The sequence below is a fragment of the Barbus barbus genome, assembly GCF_936440315.1.
Source record: "Barbus barbus genome assembly, chromosome: 41".
In the NCBI taxonomy this organism is placed as follows: Eukaryota; Metazoa; Chordata; class Actinopteri; order Cypriniformes; family Cyprinidae; genus Barbus; species Barbus barbus.
The window spans coordinates 10136957-10158883 of NC_136719.1; the positions used below are offsets into that span (position 1 = coordinate 10136957).

Here is a 21927-nt window from a genome sequence, read left to right on the forward strand (position 1 = left end):
TTAAAATATTTTAAATTATTAAAAATATTTTGAGTTATTTTAAATTGTAATAATATTTCACAATATTACTGTTTTTACTTAAATAAATGCAGCCTTGGTGAGCAAAAGAAACTTCTTTCATTAAATAAATACTAAAACATAACGATCAAAGATTAACTAAATAATAAAATGATTAATACTTTTGTACTGTATAGATATTCATAGATTTTTTATTTTTTTTTGAAAACAAGACAATGCTGTCTAAGAGAGTGATCTTTTGCAGTCCACAAGGAGCTTGAAATAAAAGCCTTTTTTCTGGTGATTTCTGCAGTGGTTACAGGCACAGTCACCAATATGCATAGCCATACATCACATTGTTGACACACACATGTACCGTCAAAAGGCAAAAATCCTTCAGCCGAGTCCACTGTCGCAGTAGGATAAATTGTCAACCCCCTCCATAACTTCCTTCATGGTCAAAACTGCTCTACAATATCCTGTTTTTACCGCAGGATAGAGAGCGCAGTGCAGAGAAAATGAATGAAGGAAGGTGACCCTGGGAAAACTCTTTGGCCTCAGTAACGCTCAACAGAAAGAGAAAATATTGAAAAGAGGAAAATGAGATATCCATCTTAAAGAAGACAGAACAGAAACTGAGTAAATGAAAAAAATTAACTAAAACTGCCTTAACCTCATCATGGTCGACTTTTGCAGATGTGAAATTATCATTAAATCTAGACTATGGAAAATATGATAATATTATTTAAAAGTCATGAAGTCTCCTTATCATTGCTGGAAATATTAGAATTTTTTTTTTTCTTTTCAATTTCTTTTTAAGCTTGTGACTTGTCATGTCAGTACTTGAATAGATACATTTAAACAATGTCCTGTGGGTCTTGTTGGCCTGGTTAGCGATCACTTGCCCCACTGATAAAGGTTATTTAAGGAAAACTGAATAAGTTTCAATAATTCAAAGTGATATTTTTGTAGTGTTTTACAATTTACACAGCATGCCAGCTGTGTCCAATAAGCTCACCTCCAATCACTGCGCTCAGTAGTACCTCATTTTAGAAGCGACAGTTATTTATATCAGTGAGTTGTGTGATGGTGATGATGATGGCATGGGCATATAAAAACAGTGGATGAAATATTGCTTATGAAGCACTATTCCTGAGGTTAAGGTTATGAACCTGATGCAACAGTTTCTTGACCCTGTACCACATCACCTGGGCAACAAAAACTGAGACACCAAGAGATAACGTGAGCTAATTTGGCCAATAGCAATAAAGGTGGATGGCGGAGCCTCTCTGTCGCCATGGGGCTGTAAAGCGGGTGGGCTACATGCTGACGTGCCCGCATAGAGCCAACATGTTGTAGCCCAACCCAAAACCTTAGCACCATAAAGCCAAGCTGGAACACAACCTTTGATCGCCAACACTCAGCGGAGAGAGGTACGCTCAGACACTGAGAGTCATTCACGCAAACACTCAGCAACACCTATGAGGATACGGGTTACACAAAAGAACTATATAAGGTCATAAACATCAAAGCATTCATATACAATTCGTATATGGCCTATGTCTTGGCATTATAAAGTCAGAACGTTTTAAAAATTAACACTTTTAACAACCCCCTTTGAAAACAAAACGGGATGTTTGGTCTTTTTTATGGGAATAAAGCAAAAAAAATAGAAATCTTCAAATATTCTGAGAGATAATTAAGTAAAATAATATTTATATTCAATATGTTCTCATGAGAAAATATTTTATGAGGTAGCAATTTCGTATGAATTCATAAGATTTGATTCATACAAAAACATGATTTTCAGAAAAAAGCATGAAATTTTACCCCCAAACCTAAAATGTCAGTGGGGTGGCAGATCATACAAAAAAACAAAAAGGTACAAATGGGATACATATGCATGAATTAGCCACCAATTTGGCAAAAAATGGAAAATGTATGCATTGCCATGAGAGTACGTTTAGTATATTAGTTTAAATCCACAGCGATTTGTGGACACTGACCCCCCCCCACAAAAAAAAAAACCAAAAACAAAACATATATAAATCCATGGAAATCACCCCACAGTCCTCATTATAATAAAAACAGGATGATATTGATGTCAAAATATGATAATCTTATAAAACACACTTTTGCCTGTTTGACCATAAACAGCCTTTAAAAAAGAAGATTGCTTTGTTATCTACATAGTTCTAAACCTTTTTGTATTAATTACTGTTTGAAACCCATGAACATTTTAAAATGTGTTTAAAAAAACAAAACCTTTTCATAGTGTAGAAAAAAATCAAGGAGAATTACAATATTTCTACAAACAAGTGCGGACACAAAGCAGATGTTTGGCAATTTTATATGCAATAAAACAATGATATAATTCCAATACATATCAACAAAATACAGCAAATAAATTTAGGTTAACATATTCAGACAAAACAAAACACAAAATTTCGAACAATTAATATAAATGTGCCCCTTTTCAAAATTTGCTGAAAAGCGAGGGTCATTGCACTTTGGATCATCAGAGGAATACAATACAGCATTAAAAGTGTCTGGAATCAGCAAAGACAACAATGAAACTTTTAAAAGCCTCATCCAGGGAAAGTATGCGATCTAAAGTCATAACGACCATGAAGACGCATTCCCTGAAGGATAAGGGGAATTATGGGAGAGACTTGTGTGCCTCCACCGTTCTTATCTCAACATAAATAATGTATCTTAAAAGTTAATCATTAACATCTAAGCCATGAAACATGTTCAGAAGTCATAAAATGCATGTTTTTTGTCCTCCCGATCATTGCTTAAGGAACTTGAGAACTGTTGCCGAGTTGCTGCTTCTGCTTGTCGCCTGCCGTATTTTGCCGGAATTGGTCGTGACTTCACAGACAGATATGCCACGATAAATCAACAAGACAAAGTAGCACAAATTACAGTCAATCTCTTGCATTCCTAAGCTCCGTCTCTCTACATTTATGTAAAGGTTCTATTAGGTAGATCTTGTTAAAAGTCTTTTCTCCCAGAATGCACTGGAGAGGTTTAGAAAGGGTAGTATGTCTCACATCACGCTTGGGACAGCGCACACCAGGAATTCTGTGGGGCGATTGACGTCGGGGGGTATGTGTAGTCTTCATATTTGATGTCCACATGTCCTGAACTGGTACTGTCCAACTGCGTCGATGCCTTATAAAGAACAAAAATAGACATTGTTAGATGCCAAATCAAGCTTTACAGTAGATGGGCTATTTTTAAAGTGACAGTTCACCCAAAATTGAAGGTGAGTAAATGATGACAAACTTTTCATGTCGTTCCAATGCAAAGTGTTAGTTCATTTAAAAGTTAATAATGTTGTTTTGGACTTGGACAAAACAGCTGAAACATTGCTCAAAATAGCTGTTCCACAGAAGAAAGAAAGTCTTACAGGTTTGGAACAAGAGTTCCAACTTTAAATAAACACTCTAATAAATTAAGGTTTCGAAAGGAAGGTTCATTTCAGTGAACATTTTCACCATCCAAAGAACCTTTTGTCCAACTGAAAGGTTCAGTGAAGGCTAAAGGTTCTTCATGAAAGCATTGATGCCTATAAACTTTATTTTTAGAGTGAATATGAACTCTGGAATCAATCATTTATCCATCCCAACTTTAATATTTGCCTTTTAGCGACGGTGACATTTACAAAGCAAAAATACAGTTCAGTCAATCACATGAGTACATACTTGTGCGACTGAGACAACAGTTTGGCCTGCATACGGTGAAGCTGCCATATTGGGTTCACTCTTTATCGTAGAGGCGTTCTCTGATGCAGGCAATGAAGTGGGAGATGTAGTGCCAGACACTGTTGACCCTGAAAACAAATAGAACAAAATGTGACTGACAGCCACAATAAAAGAACAGCAAACTGGAAATGCAAATGACAATTAATGGCGTCAAACATTCGCTGGTGTTTGTCCTGGTGCCGCACACACACCACATGTTGACTGAATGCAGAGAAAAGTGCTCTCTCTCTCTTTCACTCCCTTTTCCCTCCCTTTAGTCTCTTGCTCACCCCATATTTCTCTCCACACATTCTCTGACTCGCTCACTCCCACACTTCCATCCAAATCATTCATGTCTGCTTTCTTCTAAAAATGGACCTTTTTCAAAAACATCTCTTTTAAAATGCTTTTCTCAACTCTTACCTGAGGATGCTTTGGTTTTGGGCATCTTTGGTTTGCGTTTTCTCGTCTGAATGCTTTCTTTCTTCATTGCTAATGGCCTCGGTACCTAAAACAAGCAGTAAAAGCATTATAATTGAACTATTGCAGATTATTCATTATGCAATCAATCAAGAGTTGGTGGTTTAGTTATAATGGCAGTTGAACTGGGTGAGAATATGGGTCTTGTTGTTGCAGTTATAATTAGATTATATTTCATTTTTTCTTGTGAGAGTCAGTTTGGCAGCGGTGAGTTTATAGAACACTATAGTTTACAGAACAAAGCTTATTTAAGCGACTCCCCTTCCTTTCTTCGTTCTCTTCCGCTAAAACACACCTATGACCTTGGTATCAAGTGGACTACAGGTTTATGCACACACACACACACACACACACACACTGACGTGCTCTTATACACAGCGTGCACCCTCCCAAATCGAGCTTCAGTTAGAAATATCAGTCTTGTGTGGCACAATAATGGCGACTGAATCATGCACTCACCCCGTGGAGCTTCATGTACAGTCCGCAGGCGTTGCAGACGGGCTCTCCCTCTGCGTTTCTCCTCCACAGTGTGGTTGTACTGGTATGACAATTAGTGCAACACAGACCTGCTCGTCGTGACGTGTTTTGCTGCGGAGACAAACATACAGAAATTTAGGAAGGTGATAAATATGGCAGACTTTGGCAGAAATTTACAGAGCTGAAGAGAGGAAATGAGAAAGTGAATTAAAGAAATAAAAATACCCCTCAAACAAAAGTAGAGATAAAATATACATATATTTTTCATGAATGAAAAAATATCCTGAATCCTAAATGTGTTAATCAAAAGGTTGCATTTGCATTTATTTTAAATGCAAGCAACTGTGGTCATAAATAATAGAGAAAATGGACGAGAACTTTATATTCATTCCAAGCATCATTTTATGAATTCAAAGGAGGATTTTAAAGGTACACATCATTAATATTGTTCTAGAGAAAGAATAAAGCTTCTCAGCTGAAATTCAGCATAAAGTTTGGCGTTGTTTTGAGCTTTGCGCTGCTTGGGCTAAAAACAGACCGACCCAAGGACAAGGTCATGCATACAAAAATGAGAGGTAGATTCGAGTGAGAGAATTGTGTGAGAGAGTAATAAAGAGAATGTGTGTGAGAGAAAGAGAGAGACACTCCTGGGAAACAGGACAGCAGTGAAGGCTTTACTCAGTTTCTCTCTTTCAATGGCCTTCGCCAGTACTGACCCTGAGATCAACCCACTACTAAATAAGCAAAAATAAATTTCATAAAAGTATCAGCTAAGTATATCCAGAAAACCAGCAAAAAGGTTTACATCTTGTCTGGGAACATCAGGATATTTTACACTTTTCCTTGTTAAAGTCTGCATTTGTCAAATAATTTAATTTCAAGTATTTGCCAATGAGCAATAGGCCTACTTTACATTAAAAATAATTTGCCTGGGAATTTGGAGAAGAAGAAAAAAGTGCTTCGTGTGTTAACATCTAAATCAATTGCTTGAATTCATCTGAAAAAATATTATTTAACATGATTGAATAAATCATTATTTAATTGAATCAATGTTTATATTAGGTCAAACCAAAGAAAGTCATCTTAAAGAGTCAGCAGGTGAGATATAAATAACTGTTTAAAAGTAACACCTGCACTTGCTCACTTTTTACAATGTTGCATTGGAAAAGTTCGTGTAAAACCTAAAAAACAAGTAAATGACGATAATTAACAAATGGGCATTTACCAGGCGTTTCTGTGGTTTGATTAGGGGTCGGTTGATGCCGTTCATCTTGTGGTAGAGGCCGCACGCGTTGCACAGGTAATGCCCGGTACCGTCTCTCCTCCATAGCGGCGTTGAGATGGAGCCACAGTTCACACACTCACGCCCTTCACACGGCAGCTCTTCCAGCATGTCTGAAAGGACATACAGTTAGCTTTCAATTCATTTCCAAGGTTTTCTTCTAGGTTCAAACTGATTTATGAGAGGACAATGTTCGTTAAAATCATAAAATACAACGCGAGACGAAATAATCGTTCAAATAATCGTGTAATGAGATGTTTTCAAGATGTAACTGTTGCATTTTTTGTTGTTTCTTCCTGTTTTCTTTCTCTAAAACGCCAAATATCAATAAACTTAAATGGACAAAAAATGTAACGATGTATATTGATCAGAAATCATTTAGACGCTGCTAGTTTTTAAATATGTGCCGTTTCCACTTTAAAGCGGTGACTTGACTATTTAAATAAAGTTCTTTCTATCACACAAAGAATTCTTTACGTGTTGTGCAATGTCAGACTAAATCGAAACATTGTAAAATATGTTCAAATATAGGCAAAGCTTTAAAAAGTAACAGGGTTCACTCTTTTTTATATAAAGGGAGCGTTCTAAAGTTATATAACACAATATAATTTAAAGAGGGAGAATATTCAAATAGGCCTAGTTATTATTTCCCTATCCACTATGTTCATATTTGCTAAAATAAATCAATTAAATTAAATAATTCGACTTTTAATTATGTGTTAAGAAAAAGCCTAATGTAGCCTATAATACAAGTTGTTTTTCATTTTTAAAGCTCTGTAAAAACGCCACACTTTGGATTGACTCAAACAGACCAACAGGTGAGGCCTGGTGTTTTCTGAGCATCAGCGGTATGGAATGTGACAAAACTCTAGACGGAATGAAGAATGGATTAATAAGAGAATATCCAGGGTCACTGGAGTGTCTGTTAGGGCGGCTGAGGAGGCACTAGGGCCTCAGGCGAGCGGAATGTCAATGGGGCTCTTATCAGTGTTAAAGATCCAGGGGTCACCGATCAATCAAGATAATGACACGTGACGCTCTCCAACAATTTATTTCAAATAAGACATACGAATTAATAATCTTTGTAAAATTATGTGTTGTCATTTTGCAGTTGAAAATGTCTATTTGATCTTGTTGATTTTTTTTTTTTCTGATGGACTGCTGCAAACTAAATGGCAGCTATAATCAAGTTTATTAAACAATCTTCGTAGCAAAACATCAAAATACGCAACTGCTCAATATCAAACGCCCGAGCTTTATGTAAGCCTGAGTAAATCGCCCTCGGTTGTAGAAAGAAATGTGACGTTTTATGGACTATCAAAGAAAATGTGTCCGCCTAAAGCACTGAGCTTCAAAGGGAACGGCCACTAAATGTGTATCTGACCGTAATGGTCTGTTTAGAAAAGTTTGATCAAGGTGACAGTAGCTTGGATAGTTTTCACAATTATGAGGTGTGCACGGGACCCTTTCATCAATCCACAAGTGGACAGACAATAGCAGGGAATTAAATTAACCTTTAAATTAAAGTGATTGCATTGCCCATTAAAAGATGTGTATTAAGATCATGTTTTGTTTTGATAAGGTTTTGTAATGTGCCTGTGTACCCTAGTCAAGCTGGTATTCTAGTGCCTTCTAACAAGGATAGTCTAACATAAACACCCAGACAGCAATAAATAACCCTCAACCCCACTGCTATAAATTGTGAGATCACAGCATCAAACGAAACCCCCTCCATTCCAACCATTTTTGCCTGCTGAATAGAAAGATGGATTTTAAACTATTGCCAAATAACGACCCAAATGTAATAACTAACTTTAAAATACGACATTTGTGCAAAAGGATACTCGAGCCTACAGAATCCTAAGTTAAATTATTTTGTGCTTTAAAGTGATGCAGAGTTGCGTGCACTTTTTTTTTTAGTGTACATATATTTACATCAGAGAGAAAAAAATATCAACTATTGTGAAAAATCATTTTACCTAAACTGGACCTCCTTCCCGGTAGAGTTCCCTGGCGTCCCTGAAGACCGATCATGCCGCCATCGAAGGGCCCTGGCGTCCATGAGGTTGCCATCTCTGGGCTCATGTAGGCCGCGTAAGGACTGGAGTACGAGCCACCGACGGAGCGCACCAGGGCACTTCCATATTGATCTGCCCGGCCGCTGTTACCCAACATCAGCGAATTCTGGTACGCGGCGTCTCTGTCGGTGCTGCTGCTTACCGGCGGGCTGTGCGAATAAGAGAAACCGTGAGGAGGATGAGGGCTGCCCGGGTTGAAAGAGGAATTCTCCGTGCCACTCTGTGGCCAAGCGTGGTGACTGCCGAGAGCGTGGGCTTGATGCGTGGACTCACAGGTCTGTAGGTAGGGCAGGGTCTGGAGCATGGCCGGTACACGGGTGGTGGGCACATACACAGGTGAGCTGGCGGACGGATGGATGTAGTTCCGGGAATCGTGTGCGTAGGGGGACGGGTTGGAAGATAAACCCAGACTCGAATACATAATGTATCCAATGACTAAGCTATCCTTTGAAGTTTTGAAATCTTATATTTAGCCCAAATTGCAGTAAAAGCCTCGATAAAGTCCAAAATCTCCAATGCAACGGTGAGCAGCGGCCTCAAAAAAAGGAATTCACTCCTAATGGCAAACCAGAAATGACAAATCGCAGAATTAGATAAGGTTTGTGCAGAAAAGGAGGATAAATATGAAATTCAATGAAACACATAAATTGTTATATTGACTAACAAGGCTATTCCAACATTTGCAACAATGCTTTGAAATCAGGAATGTAATAGCCTAAATTTGATAAACAATCATAAACTGAAGGAAAAATACATCGGCTATCGGCTACAGTCCAGATGGACAAACCTTTATAATTGTCGTGATTTCTCGGTTATCTGTATCTTTCGATTTGTATTTAATAGACTAAAATGGCATTAATTACTGTCCATATCTTTACATAGGGATATAAATAATAATCAGCAGCAGTCGCAGATATCCTGGGAAAACTCTTTAAATCATCTGTGGGGATCGAATCAATCCCTAATCTCTCTAACATCTATATTTTATCACTGAAAACGCAGATTACATAAAAACGTTGATAGTTGTAAGGAAAGGGTTTATATATTTTCATCCAAGAGCTCTCGCTGTATTATCTCACCAGATAAGGACGGATAGTGATAAAGTCAGGAACCCTCTTTTCCAAGTGACTTGATTGAATATCGCCGTGGAAGTTCCTGGAAGTTCCCAGTCTCTTCTTTCTTCTTGATTTTAGCCCAGAATTCAAACTTCAACGCGTCTGCGACACACGAAAAACTTATAGTTGTCCTCTCCGCGTTTGGACGTGTCACTGTGCCTTGTCTGTAGTCTGGAGATAGCTGCTGCTGCAGATAATGCCTAATATAACTGTTCTCTGATTTGCTCTCTACTTTACTGCGAGTTATTTGTAAGAGCAGAACCACGTGACGCGCTCCAAAGGTAGGACCCGTGGAGGAGGAGAAGAACGAGGGATAAACTAGATGGGGTGTTGCGGAGGAGGGGTGTGCTCCTACCTGCAAGATCTACGATTGTGTTTTTAAGTCGATGAAAGTTAACTTTTAAAAGACATTTAAAGCAGTTGGAAAATTGCTTTGACCGAGGCACCAAAGCAACACATATTGTTCTATAAAACATTGTTTTACTTATAATTTAGCTACTTTATTTCAAATCATTTAAATGAGTCTAAATATGTTCCAAATAATACCAAAGCACTGGACTAATACTCGTTTTTCTTGCGCTACTGTGCACATTATGTTTTACAGTAACGACTTGGGATTTTGTTTGTACTTTCTTGTAAAATAAAAATGTTGCAGTAAAAATAACCTCGCTGTCTGTGCGAGAACGTAAAGCTCAATTTTATGGCCCGATAAATCTGGATGTGTTCTCTATAAAAGCTGTAGAGAGATAAGAGATACCAGCAACAGCTTAGTATGATGTTACAACAATAATCACACTCATTATACTCAGTTGGAAATATTGTTATCTTAGCGGTATTGTTTGAGTTATCACCCTTCCCATTTTTTTCGGATAAAAATAGAGTTTTAAATATGTAGGCTATGTAAATAAATACATTAATTACACGTGCTAATGTAAAGACAACGCTCAATAATAAATTCGCAAAAAATAAGGGATGCTACAAAATTCCTAACGCACGTTTTAGACTATATTTTTAAAAGCGTTGACTAACGAAAAACTCTTCTGGGCAAAGCAATTGGCTCAAAAATATCATATAGGGATTTTACTTCTCAGATAGGCCTATTTAGTGATAAATTAAAGTAACCAAGTGTTGTAAATTTCTCTTAAATTTCAGAAAGGTGGTCGCCAATCAGTCTCCTCGACAGGCCGCTGATAATGAGATTAATAAGTGATGTTGCGACCTGTGAACCACAAACGCGTGGAGAGGACAATTGAGCGCACACCCAGTCTGCAGTGAGGGAGCCAGCGGCTGTTTGATCACTGGAGAACCTACACGGGTTAAATCAATCCTCCTTTACCTCTCAGGCGTTTCATTTGATCAAAGCCGTCTATATCTGAGAGTAAATCACCACAGAGGATTTTCAATTGAAGCCGTTTCGTTTTGTCAATAGATAGGCCTAAATAAATTGTGGTCAGGAGATTGGCGCATCAACACAAACCTGAAATAAAAGTAGGCTCCGTAAAAATTAATGATTATTAATGTGTGGCCTAAATCTACGCCGTTTTATGAATTAATAGGCTATTTTAGGTTACATTGTTTTTGTTTTTAAAATATTTTGGGAATCTAGCTATTTATCACCTGGCATCCATTCAATTATCCTAAACAGTTTTTTGAAAGACAACCTCTGCCACACAGATAGCCATCTTGACAGACAACCAAAGCAAGAACTTAATGATGCAGTAAAGAACTGTAAATTCTGTTCTGCATGAACGGTTACGCGCAATGCCAAGTGTTTTAGTTGTGTGTGTGTGTTTGTTTGTGTGCTATTGCTGGGGAAGACGCGCGCGCGCGCACACACACACACACACACACACAGAGATAAATCTCTATAGGCTGTGTTGTCTATTTGAAATAGTTATTTTTTAAAGATGAACTTGCCTTGTCACAGAACGGCTTGACATATTTTATACGCATTTATTTTTTTAAATAAATGTAAAGATCACAGCTGATTAATTGCAATTAACATGTTGTGATTAAACATAACGAACGACGAATCTTACAATGAGTATTTTACATTCTGGAAATCATTTAAACACATTTTTTAAAATGACGTTTATAAAATCAGATAAATCTGTTACCATTAGCTAAACAAAATAAACAAGTGTCTGAATATACAGCACTGTTTGTAAGTAATAATTCGATTGATAGTCTTCTGAGATAAAGTAAGATTGGCAGAGCTGATACTGAATGACGTCAGACACTGGAAGACTGAAGGAGGGGAAAGTTGAGTTATGAATCCACCACAGACTAATTACTTCTATTCATTGTCGAATTACTACTAGCCTAATTGATTTAGCATTTCATACCTTTCACGACGCAACGTTCTGGTCGCTTGAGACTTCTTCAGCTATTCTCCATCTACGTTAAAACATTACACGTCCAAGAATAAGAATCATTTTGATCAACCTTTGTTGTCGGTAGCCTATAAATATGTATAAAAATAAATCGTTTTTATTTTTTTCTGAATGAAATTGATAAAACAATGTCCCGTTTGCTACACGATTCTGAAATCATGATGTAAAAATCTTACAATTAATTACATTTTTGATCCCCTGACGTTGTTTATTTATTGATTTATTGAAAAAAAAAAAAAAAATTCTAAAATGCTTGGGTCAGGATAATGAGAGCAGTATTTAGAACTAAGAAATACAAAATAATAAACAAAAATACGAAATGAACTGACAAAATTTATTAATATCTGAGGGAAAGAATTGAACAATTATAAACTCATTGTAGAGGGGGAAAGTCTGGGTACATCCAAAGAACAAGATTAAATCAAATTTGCCTGCAAAGTGGTTCCCTAAATCATATAGGTCCATGTTTATCTTCCAACAACAACAACAACAAAAATCATAATTATTGTTACAGTTTTTATTACATTTGCTGTTGAATCAACAATATTATTATGTAGGCAACTATAGTCACCATGATCATTTTCGTAAGGACTATTTACATAACCAGAGACTGACCGGGGGACAGTTTGATGGACAGCTAATGAGGCTCGCGCGGAGAGGGCCTCACGAGGCACCTCATTCATAAGCGCGCGGTATCAGCCGTCCTCTCATGAGAGACAGGCATTAAACCCAGCCTTAACCCCCAGCGTTTAGTAGCCGCTGAAACACTCAGGATGAACCTATTCCAAATCATGAAGGGATCAGCAGGAGATTAATAATGCTCAATGCGTCTTAACGACTGCGCAACGGAGACATGCTTCGCTACCTCTCCCCCAAAACTGTCGATGTGCTCATCTTACCTGGTTATTAGACGAGCCACACGTCGTTCTCGATAAACAACACAAATCTTCCTTTTATATCGGTATATTAAGCGTTAGTCTACGCCAGAGTATTCAAAAAGAATAAAGATACTGGTAAGATTCTACTAGGATATATTATAATAGTTAGAAACGTTTAAAGATTTCTCTTTCTCTTTTTGGACATCTTAATTTCAACTTTATTTTCTTCACCAATAACTAAATTCAAAGTGGTTCAACTGAAGGCCCTCCCTTAATTATATTTAAGTAAGGCAGCAATTAAACGTATACTTCTCAGTTTTGGTGTCTTGAATTGTTTACAGTGTACTTTGATGCTTGTGTAAAGCGCGTCTTCAAGTTTAGAAGCAGGCTGAGATAACTCAAGAATGCTTAGAGGTATTTACTGTCTATATATGGTACTTCTCGACTAATTTCACCTCCACTGGTACCTTACATTGTGTGTTTGCAGAGGAATTTATTTCTTGATCTGTGTGTCTGGTTGCAATTTCCATCAATTTCCTGCATATTGTTTTAATAGCTTTAATTCCGGCTCTATATCAACTACATCACAAATTATATTTCACACAAATTATACAAATCCTATTTATGTACAGGTTACTTATTTTTATATATCCATTATTTATTGAAAATTAAATAATAAATAACTTCGAAAGTAATTATTTAAAAACTAAAGCTTTATATTAAACAAGATTATTATAAGACATTTGTCTATAAACCAATTTGTATGACAAAGTTGATTTATTTCCTTTTATGCCTATTTTTCTTATTTATTTCCTGTTTTGTTTGATTGTTTCTGTAATTGAGTATTTATTTATATATATATATATTTATCCAGGTTTCTTATTTTCATATAATCAATATTTATTGAAAAAATATATGATTTTAATAAATTTTTTAAATACCGAAAAACTAAAGCATAATATTAAACAAGATTATTCTGTAGTCTATATTATTTCAGGCCTATATTATTGTTTTTTTTTTCTTACTATTTGTGTTAGGTATAATCACATTTGATAATCAATGACAGGAATTACATTTTTGTTGTTGTTTCTGTAATTCACATTTATTTCCTGTTTATTTCTATTTATTTCCTATTTTGTTTTACTGTTTCAGTAATTCTTTTTTGCTTATGTATAGTTTACTGATTTTCATATATTTATTATTTATTTAAAATATATATATATTTTTTTTAAATACTGAAAAACTAAAGCTTTATATTAAACAAGATTATTCTTTATATTATTTCAGGCCTATCTGTGTTAACATTTAATCAAATTTGAATGACGTGCATGGTTTTTTTTGTTTTATTGCTTCTGTAATTCATATTTATTTATCAAAGAATACAAAGATTAAATGAAATATTGTCCTTGATCAGAATACAACTATGGTCAGTCTGTTGTGGTTTTTGTGGATAGTGTGGCTTATTACTAAAGACACTCAAGTTTATGATGTAGTGTGTGACTGTTATGACTTTGTGTCTTATAATGTAGGTTTTAGTACAGAGATTATGAGGTTTTGGAGTTGATAAGATCATACAGATTTCAGTTTGACGCTTCTTCATTTTTTTTAATGTTGTGTTAGTGTGCTTTACCTTGAGAAAATATTGCATGATGTTTAATTCACACATTGTGATTAGACCAAACAACCATGATGAAATGGAATGTTCTGATTGTTTTTTGATTATTAAAACAATGGCTGTATGTAACTGAATGATGTGTAATATCACAGCCTGTGTGTGTGCAGTGGCGCAGCTGGTGTGTGGTTTGGTCCGGTGCAGGCGAGCTGGGGAATGTGGAGCTGGAGTCAGGCTAATCTGTGAGAGCAGAGAGACTGGCTCCTGTCTGCCAGGCCTCTATCTGTGCGTCTCAGTTCTCACCCTCCCTCCCTCCCTATCTCTACTGCAGCACTGGGGCACACCATGGGATTCAACTGGCCTCCACAAGGCCACGGACTACTAGTGTGCACACATACAAATCTAAATCATCTCTGCTAGATATGGGGAAAGAGCATCCAACATATAGATTTGTGAGTTTTAAAGCATCTGTACCAACAGACATAATCGAATACATACACAAACAAATACATGAACTCATATGCTCGCTAACATTTGTATGTTCTATCAAAAACATGTTGATTGAAGATATGATCCTCATTAAAAAGCAGAATACACAAGCAGGTAGTAGAATGTGAATGTAATCACACACAGAGACTACAGGATTATCGCCCTCTCATTAATGTGTTGAAAAGAACACCTCCCCTGTCTATTGGGAACCATATAAACCAAGTATATTCAGTGGTGTCCAAAATATCTATATTTTTTATCCTTTTCTAATTAAATGCTAAATCAATGTTGTTGTTTTAATAATATTTTTTAAATTATTATTATTACAAATCTATTTAATTAAAAAATACATAAATGCTATTAATTAATAGTATTTATGTATATTTTCAATCAATTAGATTTTAACATTTCTTTTGAAATTGGAACCATTAGTTCTGCACCACTACTCAAAAAAAGGTTCAGATTTATTTAACTATTCATTTATGAATGAATGAATGAAAGTAATACTTTGATTCAGCAAGGATATATAGAAATTAATTCCAAAGTTACAGTAAATACATTTAGGTTACAAAGCATTTTTATTTCAAATAAATTATTTCATTTTAAACGCTCTAAGAATTGAACGATCCTGAAAAAAATCACGATTTCCACAAAAATAATAAGCAGCAACCATATTCAGCCCTGATAATAATAATTATCATTGATAATAATATGATAATAATTATTATCAGTATGATGATCATTTTTCTTTGAGCAAAAAGCTTTTTATAAATTATTTATGAAGGATGAAGTGACACTGAAGACTGGAGCAATGGCTGCTGGGAAATTTTGCTTTGCCATCACAGGAAAAAAAACACATTTTAAAATATATAAAATTAGAAAACGGTTATTTTAAATTAATAATATTTCACATAATAAAGTAATAATGTTTCATAATATTACTATTTGTATTGTATTTTTAATCAAATAAATGCAGCCTTGGTGAGCATATGAGACTTTGTAAAAAAACATCAAAAATCTTACCGACCACAAATTTTGAACATTTTTATGTTCTCTTTTTGACTGCAAATTCACTTTAGGGATTCATATTTTACATTTCTTTATGTAAAAAAAAATAAAATAAATAAATAAATAAATAAAATAAAACATAAAGCCAGATATTTTAATGTGGACTTTTAGGTCCCACTTTATACACTGTAAAAAAAAAAAAAAATCAAAAAATTTACGGTAAAAAACTGGCAGCTGTGGTTGCCGGAATTCTACCACAAAAAATACAGTAACAACATTTTAGTTTTTTTTCACTTAAATTTACAGTTAAATACCGTAATTTCATTAACTGATATAATGTTAATACACCAACCTATTGAAGTACTGAGATCTGTTTTGTACCTTTGAAATACACTGATAACCACCAAATGCAGGTGGTGATGAGAAAGTCACCAAAGCCAAACCAAAGCCCATCACAAGCAGCTTTTAATCATTAACATAAATAGAAGGTGCACAGTGTTATTCACACAAACACTAAACACCATCATGGTGAGACTCATTAAGCTGAAATATGCAATAAACATTAATTTAACAACATTAGATGTAACATACAACCCTAATAAGCATAATTTATAAGAAAAAACTAAGAAGAAACATAGCTATTCAAAGAAAATTTGAAATGCAACGCAGGGAATTCTGGGAACGTCAGTTTACGGTTTTTCCCTGTAAATTTTAAAGAAACTTGCCGTTAATCATTTAACAGGTTTTTACTGTTAAAATCACAATGATATTTTACAGTGTACTGCAAAATATGATCTTACCAGTCACTATCAGACTCCATGGCTCAAAATGATTACAGATAATATAAAATCTGTGTAATTTATCTACAGAGAAACTGGCTTTGTAAAGCCATATACCCTTCTTTTTGTGAGCAGCCCGCCAATATGTAATATAAACGCAACTGCAACAAAGCGTAAGACAAAATAAAATGTCTGCAATCTTTCCAAGCCCGCTCACTCATTCCACTAAAAACTGCTCATCAGGAAACTGCTTGACAAAATCAATACAACACCAATACGTTACCTACTAAATGCCTTTCAATTAAGACCAAGGAAGCTCATGTGTTAATGGGCGGTTTATGTGTTAGTGTATTGGAACAACATCAAGGCAGCTTCATTCAGTAGGATTAAGTAATGCAGTTCTATGTGTAGTTTGTGTATAGAGGAAGCTCCTCTCCCTTTCTAAACAACTAGAAATGTGTAACTGAATAGCACACAGACTGAAGCTGCTCTTCTGGGTGTGAGGGAGGAAGGAGGGCTGTGAATGTGATCCAGAATTGAGGTCAGCACGGGGTGATTCCGCATCAGACAGGTATGGCACTTGTGACTGGGTGAGTCAGAGAGGTGGTACAGGAGTCACTGGGGCACAGGTCACATGAACATATGGCCATATCCCAGCCAAAGAATCTCATTTTTAACTGTGTCTTTGAGTACATATGCTGTATTTGCAGTATTGAGCGTTTGCAGTACACGTTTGCAGTCTCCGACCCTGCTTTGTGTGTGTAAGGTAAACAAGTCAAACATGACATTTATTCAGTCATACAAATTTAGTCTGCACAAAAGCCACACTCTTATTCTGTTCTTTCTTCATTTTCTAAATGCAATCAGCCAGAATCTCTTGAAGGAGATAAGCCTGCATATACCGGATGTAGTGGTGAATAGATATGATTATGAATGGATAAGAAGTATGCAACCTCTCAACAATACGACTAACCTCCCATGATACTCCATGTATCTGACTACTGTACCAGACAAGATTGTCGTCTATGACTGTGAGCAACTTACGGAATGTAAACAAAGGTAGTCTAGTTTTTTGTAGGTTACATATCACACATATCGTACAGTAGTCAGATACATGGCTTTCCTGTAGCTCAAAAAGTAGAGCATGGCGCTAGCAACGCCAAGGTCATGGGTTCGATTCCCAGGGAAAGCAAGAGCTGATGAAAATGTAAAAACTATAACTTGAATGCAATGTAAGTCGCTTGGGATAAAAGCGTCTGCTAAATGCATAAAATGCACATAGTGCATTAAATGCATCACCATTTCTATTCCTTAATATAAAGTAATGCACCACATACTTCATCTGAACTATGAATGTCCAAATGTTTTGTGACTGTACATGTAAAAGATGTATTTTTGCCAATTATTGAAGGAGAAATGGAGAAAAACTGGGGATGCAATGCACTGATAATTCTGTGATAAACAGAAATATCATTAATATACTATATCACAGTGAGAATCATATATATATATATATATATATATATATATATATATATATATAAAGTGCAGTATAAAAATATGGAGTTTCATTCTGAGATAATAAAAAAATAGCTAAAATAATTACATAGAGTATTAATACATTTATAATAATTTAAAATTTAAATTAATTTATAATAATACATTTACATAATAAAGTTTTTAAAGATTAATTTTAAGTGAGTGTTAGATGGCAGCAATATTCAATATAATCTAATACCTCTAATCCATATCATAATATAAATATTATAATATAACATTATCTCTAATATTAACATATGGTATTGATAAAGTGTGTATCTCTAATAAAAAATAAAATTTAAGAATCATGTAAAATCTGCTTATCTAAGAATATATCCCTACCAAAATAAGTTGTAAAAAACACAAAAAGTGTCAAAACAGCATACTAGATAAGAGACGCTCTGCAACCGAGAAAGTGTTAAAGTTGCTTAAATGCTGTGAGAACCCTTTGAGGTTTCCGTTCTCTGAGCATTCAGATAACTTGAGTTATCTAATGCAACTGAATGACAAGAAGGAAAACAGACTCTTGCACACAGAACGAAAGCCATCTTAAAAGGAAAGATGGAGTCTCTAGCAGTGAGGTAAGAGGGCTTTTAACAATGAGCTCACCAGGAATAGCTCTGGATCATGATGTCAGCACACAGAGCTTCACAAAAAACACAAAGCTACGATTCACTACACAAGTCAAAGTCTTGTAAGTCTTGACCGTAATAGGGCAAAAATGTATGAAGTTGAGCAGTGCAAACGGTTAAGCTTATTTGTCCAGCAATTATTAGATTCAGGAACCGTCTTTGTTCTGCTTTATGTGCTGTAGTTTAAAGCACTCTGCCGTTACCATTTCACTGCATAATTGTCCAAAGACAGAACATTTTCCCTGCATAGTGACCAGCTGTAATGAACAGTTAAATAGAGTGTGAAATATCTCCCCTGAGGCCCCATAAAAAACAATTTATACACACCATTTAACCCAACCACACACACACACCAGCCTACAACCAGCTGTCCAAAAGCCAATTTCGTATCACAGACTAACTACTCATTGAAAGGTGGAGAAACAAAAAAGTGGGACAATAATGTGTGTGAGGTTACTGACAGGTCTGTAAATCTTCATAGACAAAACTGGCGTTAATGATTGCCAAACAAATCTGGGTTTGGCAGATGCAAATGCTACCTGTTTAGTGCTAATTGTACATTGGTTTAGAAGTAATGATGATCTGGGCTGCTTTTCATCCTTCATGTCCGCTATTTAGTTCTCTGTGTGTTTGCCAGGCCTCTACAGAAACCCATATCAACCCACTGAATAGCTGTATTAATATCGAATGCTGATGACCAGTGAGATCTCAATGCAGAAATCCAACATTTACCATCTGGAAGGATATTCTGCAGAAGAATAAAATATCCAGAACAAAATTGACAAATAACACATTTTAGAGTTTGGGGCTGGTACGATTTTTTCATGTTTTTGAAATAAGTCTCTTATGCTCACAACAGCTATACATTTGATCAAAATAGTGTAAAACAGTAATATTGTGAAATATTACTACAATTTAAAATAGCTGTTTCTGTTTGAATATGTTTAAAAATATATTTTATTTCTGCGATGCAAAGTTGAATTTTCAGCATCATTACTCCAGTCTTCAGTGTCACATGATCCTTCAGAAATCATTCTAATATGCTGATTTGCTGCACAAGAAAAATCTTATTATTATCTGTTCTTACATTACCTTCAAAACTTTTTGAAGGTAATGTAAGAACCATCCTCTAGAGCTTTTAAGGTTATATGGAGGAAATAAAATTCTAAAAGGGCAGTTCAGTGTGTTTATATTTAAACATAATTTAAAACTTTAATAAAATGTCATTTTACGAGTTTTAATAATCCTGACTGTAATATGGCCTTTGATGTTTGTGATATATTACTGCATTAGATCATGTCCAGGTTTTTTCCAGATGAATGCATTTGCATTTCTATATGAGCGTGCATGTGTGTGTTTGTGTAAGAGAGAGAGAGAGGGAGAGAGAGAAAAGGAAGAGAAGTATGTATGTGTGTGAACAGACAGACAGATCACACAGAGGAAGACCTATGAGACCCTACGGTCAGGAACTCTCCGGATCCATAACAGAGAAAGGGATGTAAGAGTAGATTACGTGCATGTATACAAGTGACCAGTGAATATAACAAATAATCACTGCATGATACAAGTTCTGTTAAACTGCTCCAACTACCAACACGATCAGAATTCACTGACATGGTCAGCTTTACTCTTCACTGCCTCCCTCAGTGACTGAAGCCATTACTACAACTGACTTGAAAAATCCCATTTGTGATAGTGTTATCTACATCAGGTGTTTTATCTGTTAACCATGATGTATGGGAATATATACAAACACAATATACAAAACTAGTGTGTCCTGAATGTAGCTTGGTAAGAAGATGAAGCAAGAAAATCCTGTAAACAAAAATGGACATGCTGTTTGAAATAAATGAAAAAAGTTAGTTAAGAGAGTCAAAAAACTTGCATATTGAAACTTGCAATATGCTCTTTTTTAAGCAGTAATTGCTGAATATATGAAATGAATTAATCATTTATGAATAGTTGTTACTAGTTGTTAATGTACTTACTAGCAATAATCAAAGGACAAAGATCCAATCTCATAAATCATTGACAGTGATAAAGTGAAAAACATCACTAAAAGTGGAAGAAACATAGAAAGAGAAAATTACAGAAAAAAGAAAGGAATATGATTTTTGTACGTATTTTTACAAATCAAGGATGCATTGAATTGATCAAAGGTGACAAAGACATTTATAATGTTACGAAAAAAAATTTTTTCAAACAAATACTGTTCTTTTGAAATTTATTCATTGAAAAAAACTAATTATAATAAATAAAAATGAATTAAATTAATAAATAATTTAAAAAAATAAGTTTCCACAAAAGCACCAAATCAGCATATATTTGGCTTCTGAATGATTATGTGGCACTAAACCTTTCCAAAACATTACAAATATTTTTAACAGTAGTGTAATTGTATTATTCCATTAATTGTCATCATACCATTTTGCAACATTTAATTTTTTTATTGATCGATTAAAACTCATTCTTAATCTAATCTGGTTAATTTATGTTCCTGATTTACATTTTAATATACTAATCATTTACAGTCACATTAATAAGGTTTGTCACTAATTACACAAAGGGCTGCAATAGGTAACATTTCATTACGAAAATAAATCGTATGTAAACGTCTCACTACAAACGCCAAAATGTCAAAGTTCACTCCATATTTTTTCAGTTCTTCTGGTTAATTAAGGTGACAATAGTGACTCATTGACAGAGAGAAGTGAATTTGCATTGAATGGAGCTAGAATGGTGTTCTCCCCCACTGGTGCTTTAAATATCCCCTCATCTGTTTACTTTCCCGTCCATGACCCTAAGAAAGAAACGAGAGAAAGAGAAAGAGCGAGAGGGAGGTCATCTTTGGCTGAAACGAAGAGGTTTATGTATCTCTTATAAACGCCATTCACATGTTTAAGGCTCCTCGTTCATGTGTTTTCACAGAGAGTGTGAGTGAGAGAGAGGTGGCGTTTGCTTGATGTGGTGCAGAGGAGTTGCACAAGTGTCACTGGGCCTGAGCTGGCAGCTTACCTGAGTCATTCTGCTGAGAGTTTACATTCCTTATCTCTCTCTCTCACACACACACACACACACACACACACACACACCTTGGAAAAAGATGCTAAAGCTGTAAAAATGCAGGTCTGTACATGTGTAATTTTTGTTAAGATGTGGACCCTGTACACTCATATCATTAAGGAGACAGAAAAATAACCACAACACCTAACAGGTCCGATTAGTGCTGGCTAATAATGAAATGGCATTGTAATTGTGCTATTACTGAGCAAGTTCTGGATAATATAAAATACTTCATGAACTCAAGCACAATATTCAATCTGTCAAATCATATGTGATCATTTCAGGAATCTGCCTTTAAACCCCAGTGGCCACATCAAAATATTACATCTCCTCACAAATGTAACCCTGGATCACAA

The 21927-nt window shown here is 35.4% G+C and overlaps 1 protein-coding gene across 1 annotated transcript; it reads right to left on the bottom strand.

Moving 5' to 3' along the window:
* Positions 1 to 221: 221 nt before the first annotated feature.
* Positions 222 to 9468, bottom strand: LOC306860121 (transcription factor GATA-5-like). The gene is made up of 7 exons (XM_079401663.1): positions 9143 to 9468; positions 7965 to 8619; positions 5929 to 6098; positions 4686 to 4814; positions 4170 to 4254; positions 3708 to 3835; positions 222 to 3174 (listed from the first exon to the last, which is right to left on the bottom strand). The coding sequence occupies exons 2-7, from the start codon at positions 8482 to 8484 to the stop codon at positions 3055 to 3057; spliced, it is 1152 nt and encodes a 383-aa protein (XP_079257789.1). The 5' UTR covers positions 8485 to 8619; positions 9143 to 9468; the 3' UTR covers positions 222 to 3054.
* Positions 9469 to 21927: the final 12459 nt, after the last annotated feature.

Bases quoted from the DNA above. Each gene is read 5' to 3' on its own strand.
- LOC306860121 (XM_079401663.1), bottom strand. From the start codon at position 8,484: ATGTATTCGAGTCTGGGTTTATCTTCCAACCCGTCCCCCTACGCACAC. The intron at 6,099-7,964 runs GTAAAATGATTT...ATGTCCTTTCAG, and splicing joins GGGAAGGAGGTCCAGTTTAG to ACATGCTGGAAGAGCTGCCG. The intron at 3,836-4,169 runs GTAAGAGTTGAG...ATTTGTTTTCAG, and splicing joins CAAAACCAAAGCATCCTCAG to GGTCAACAGTGTCTGGCACT.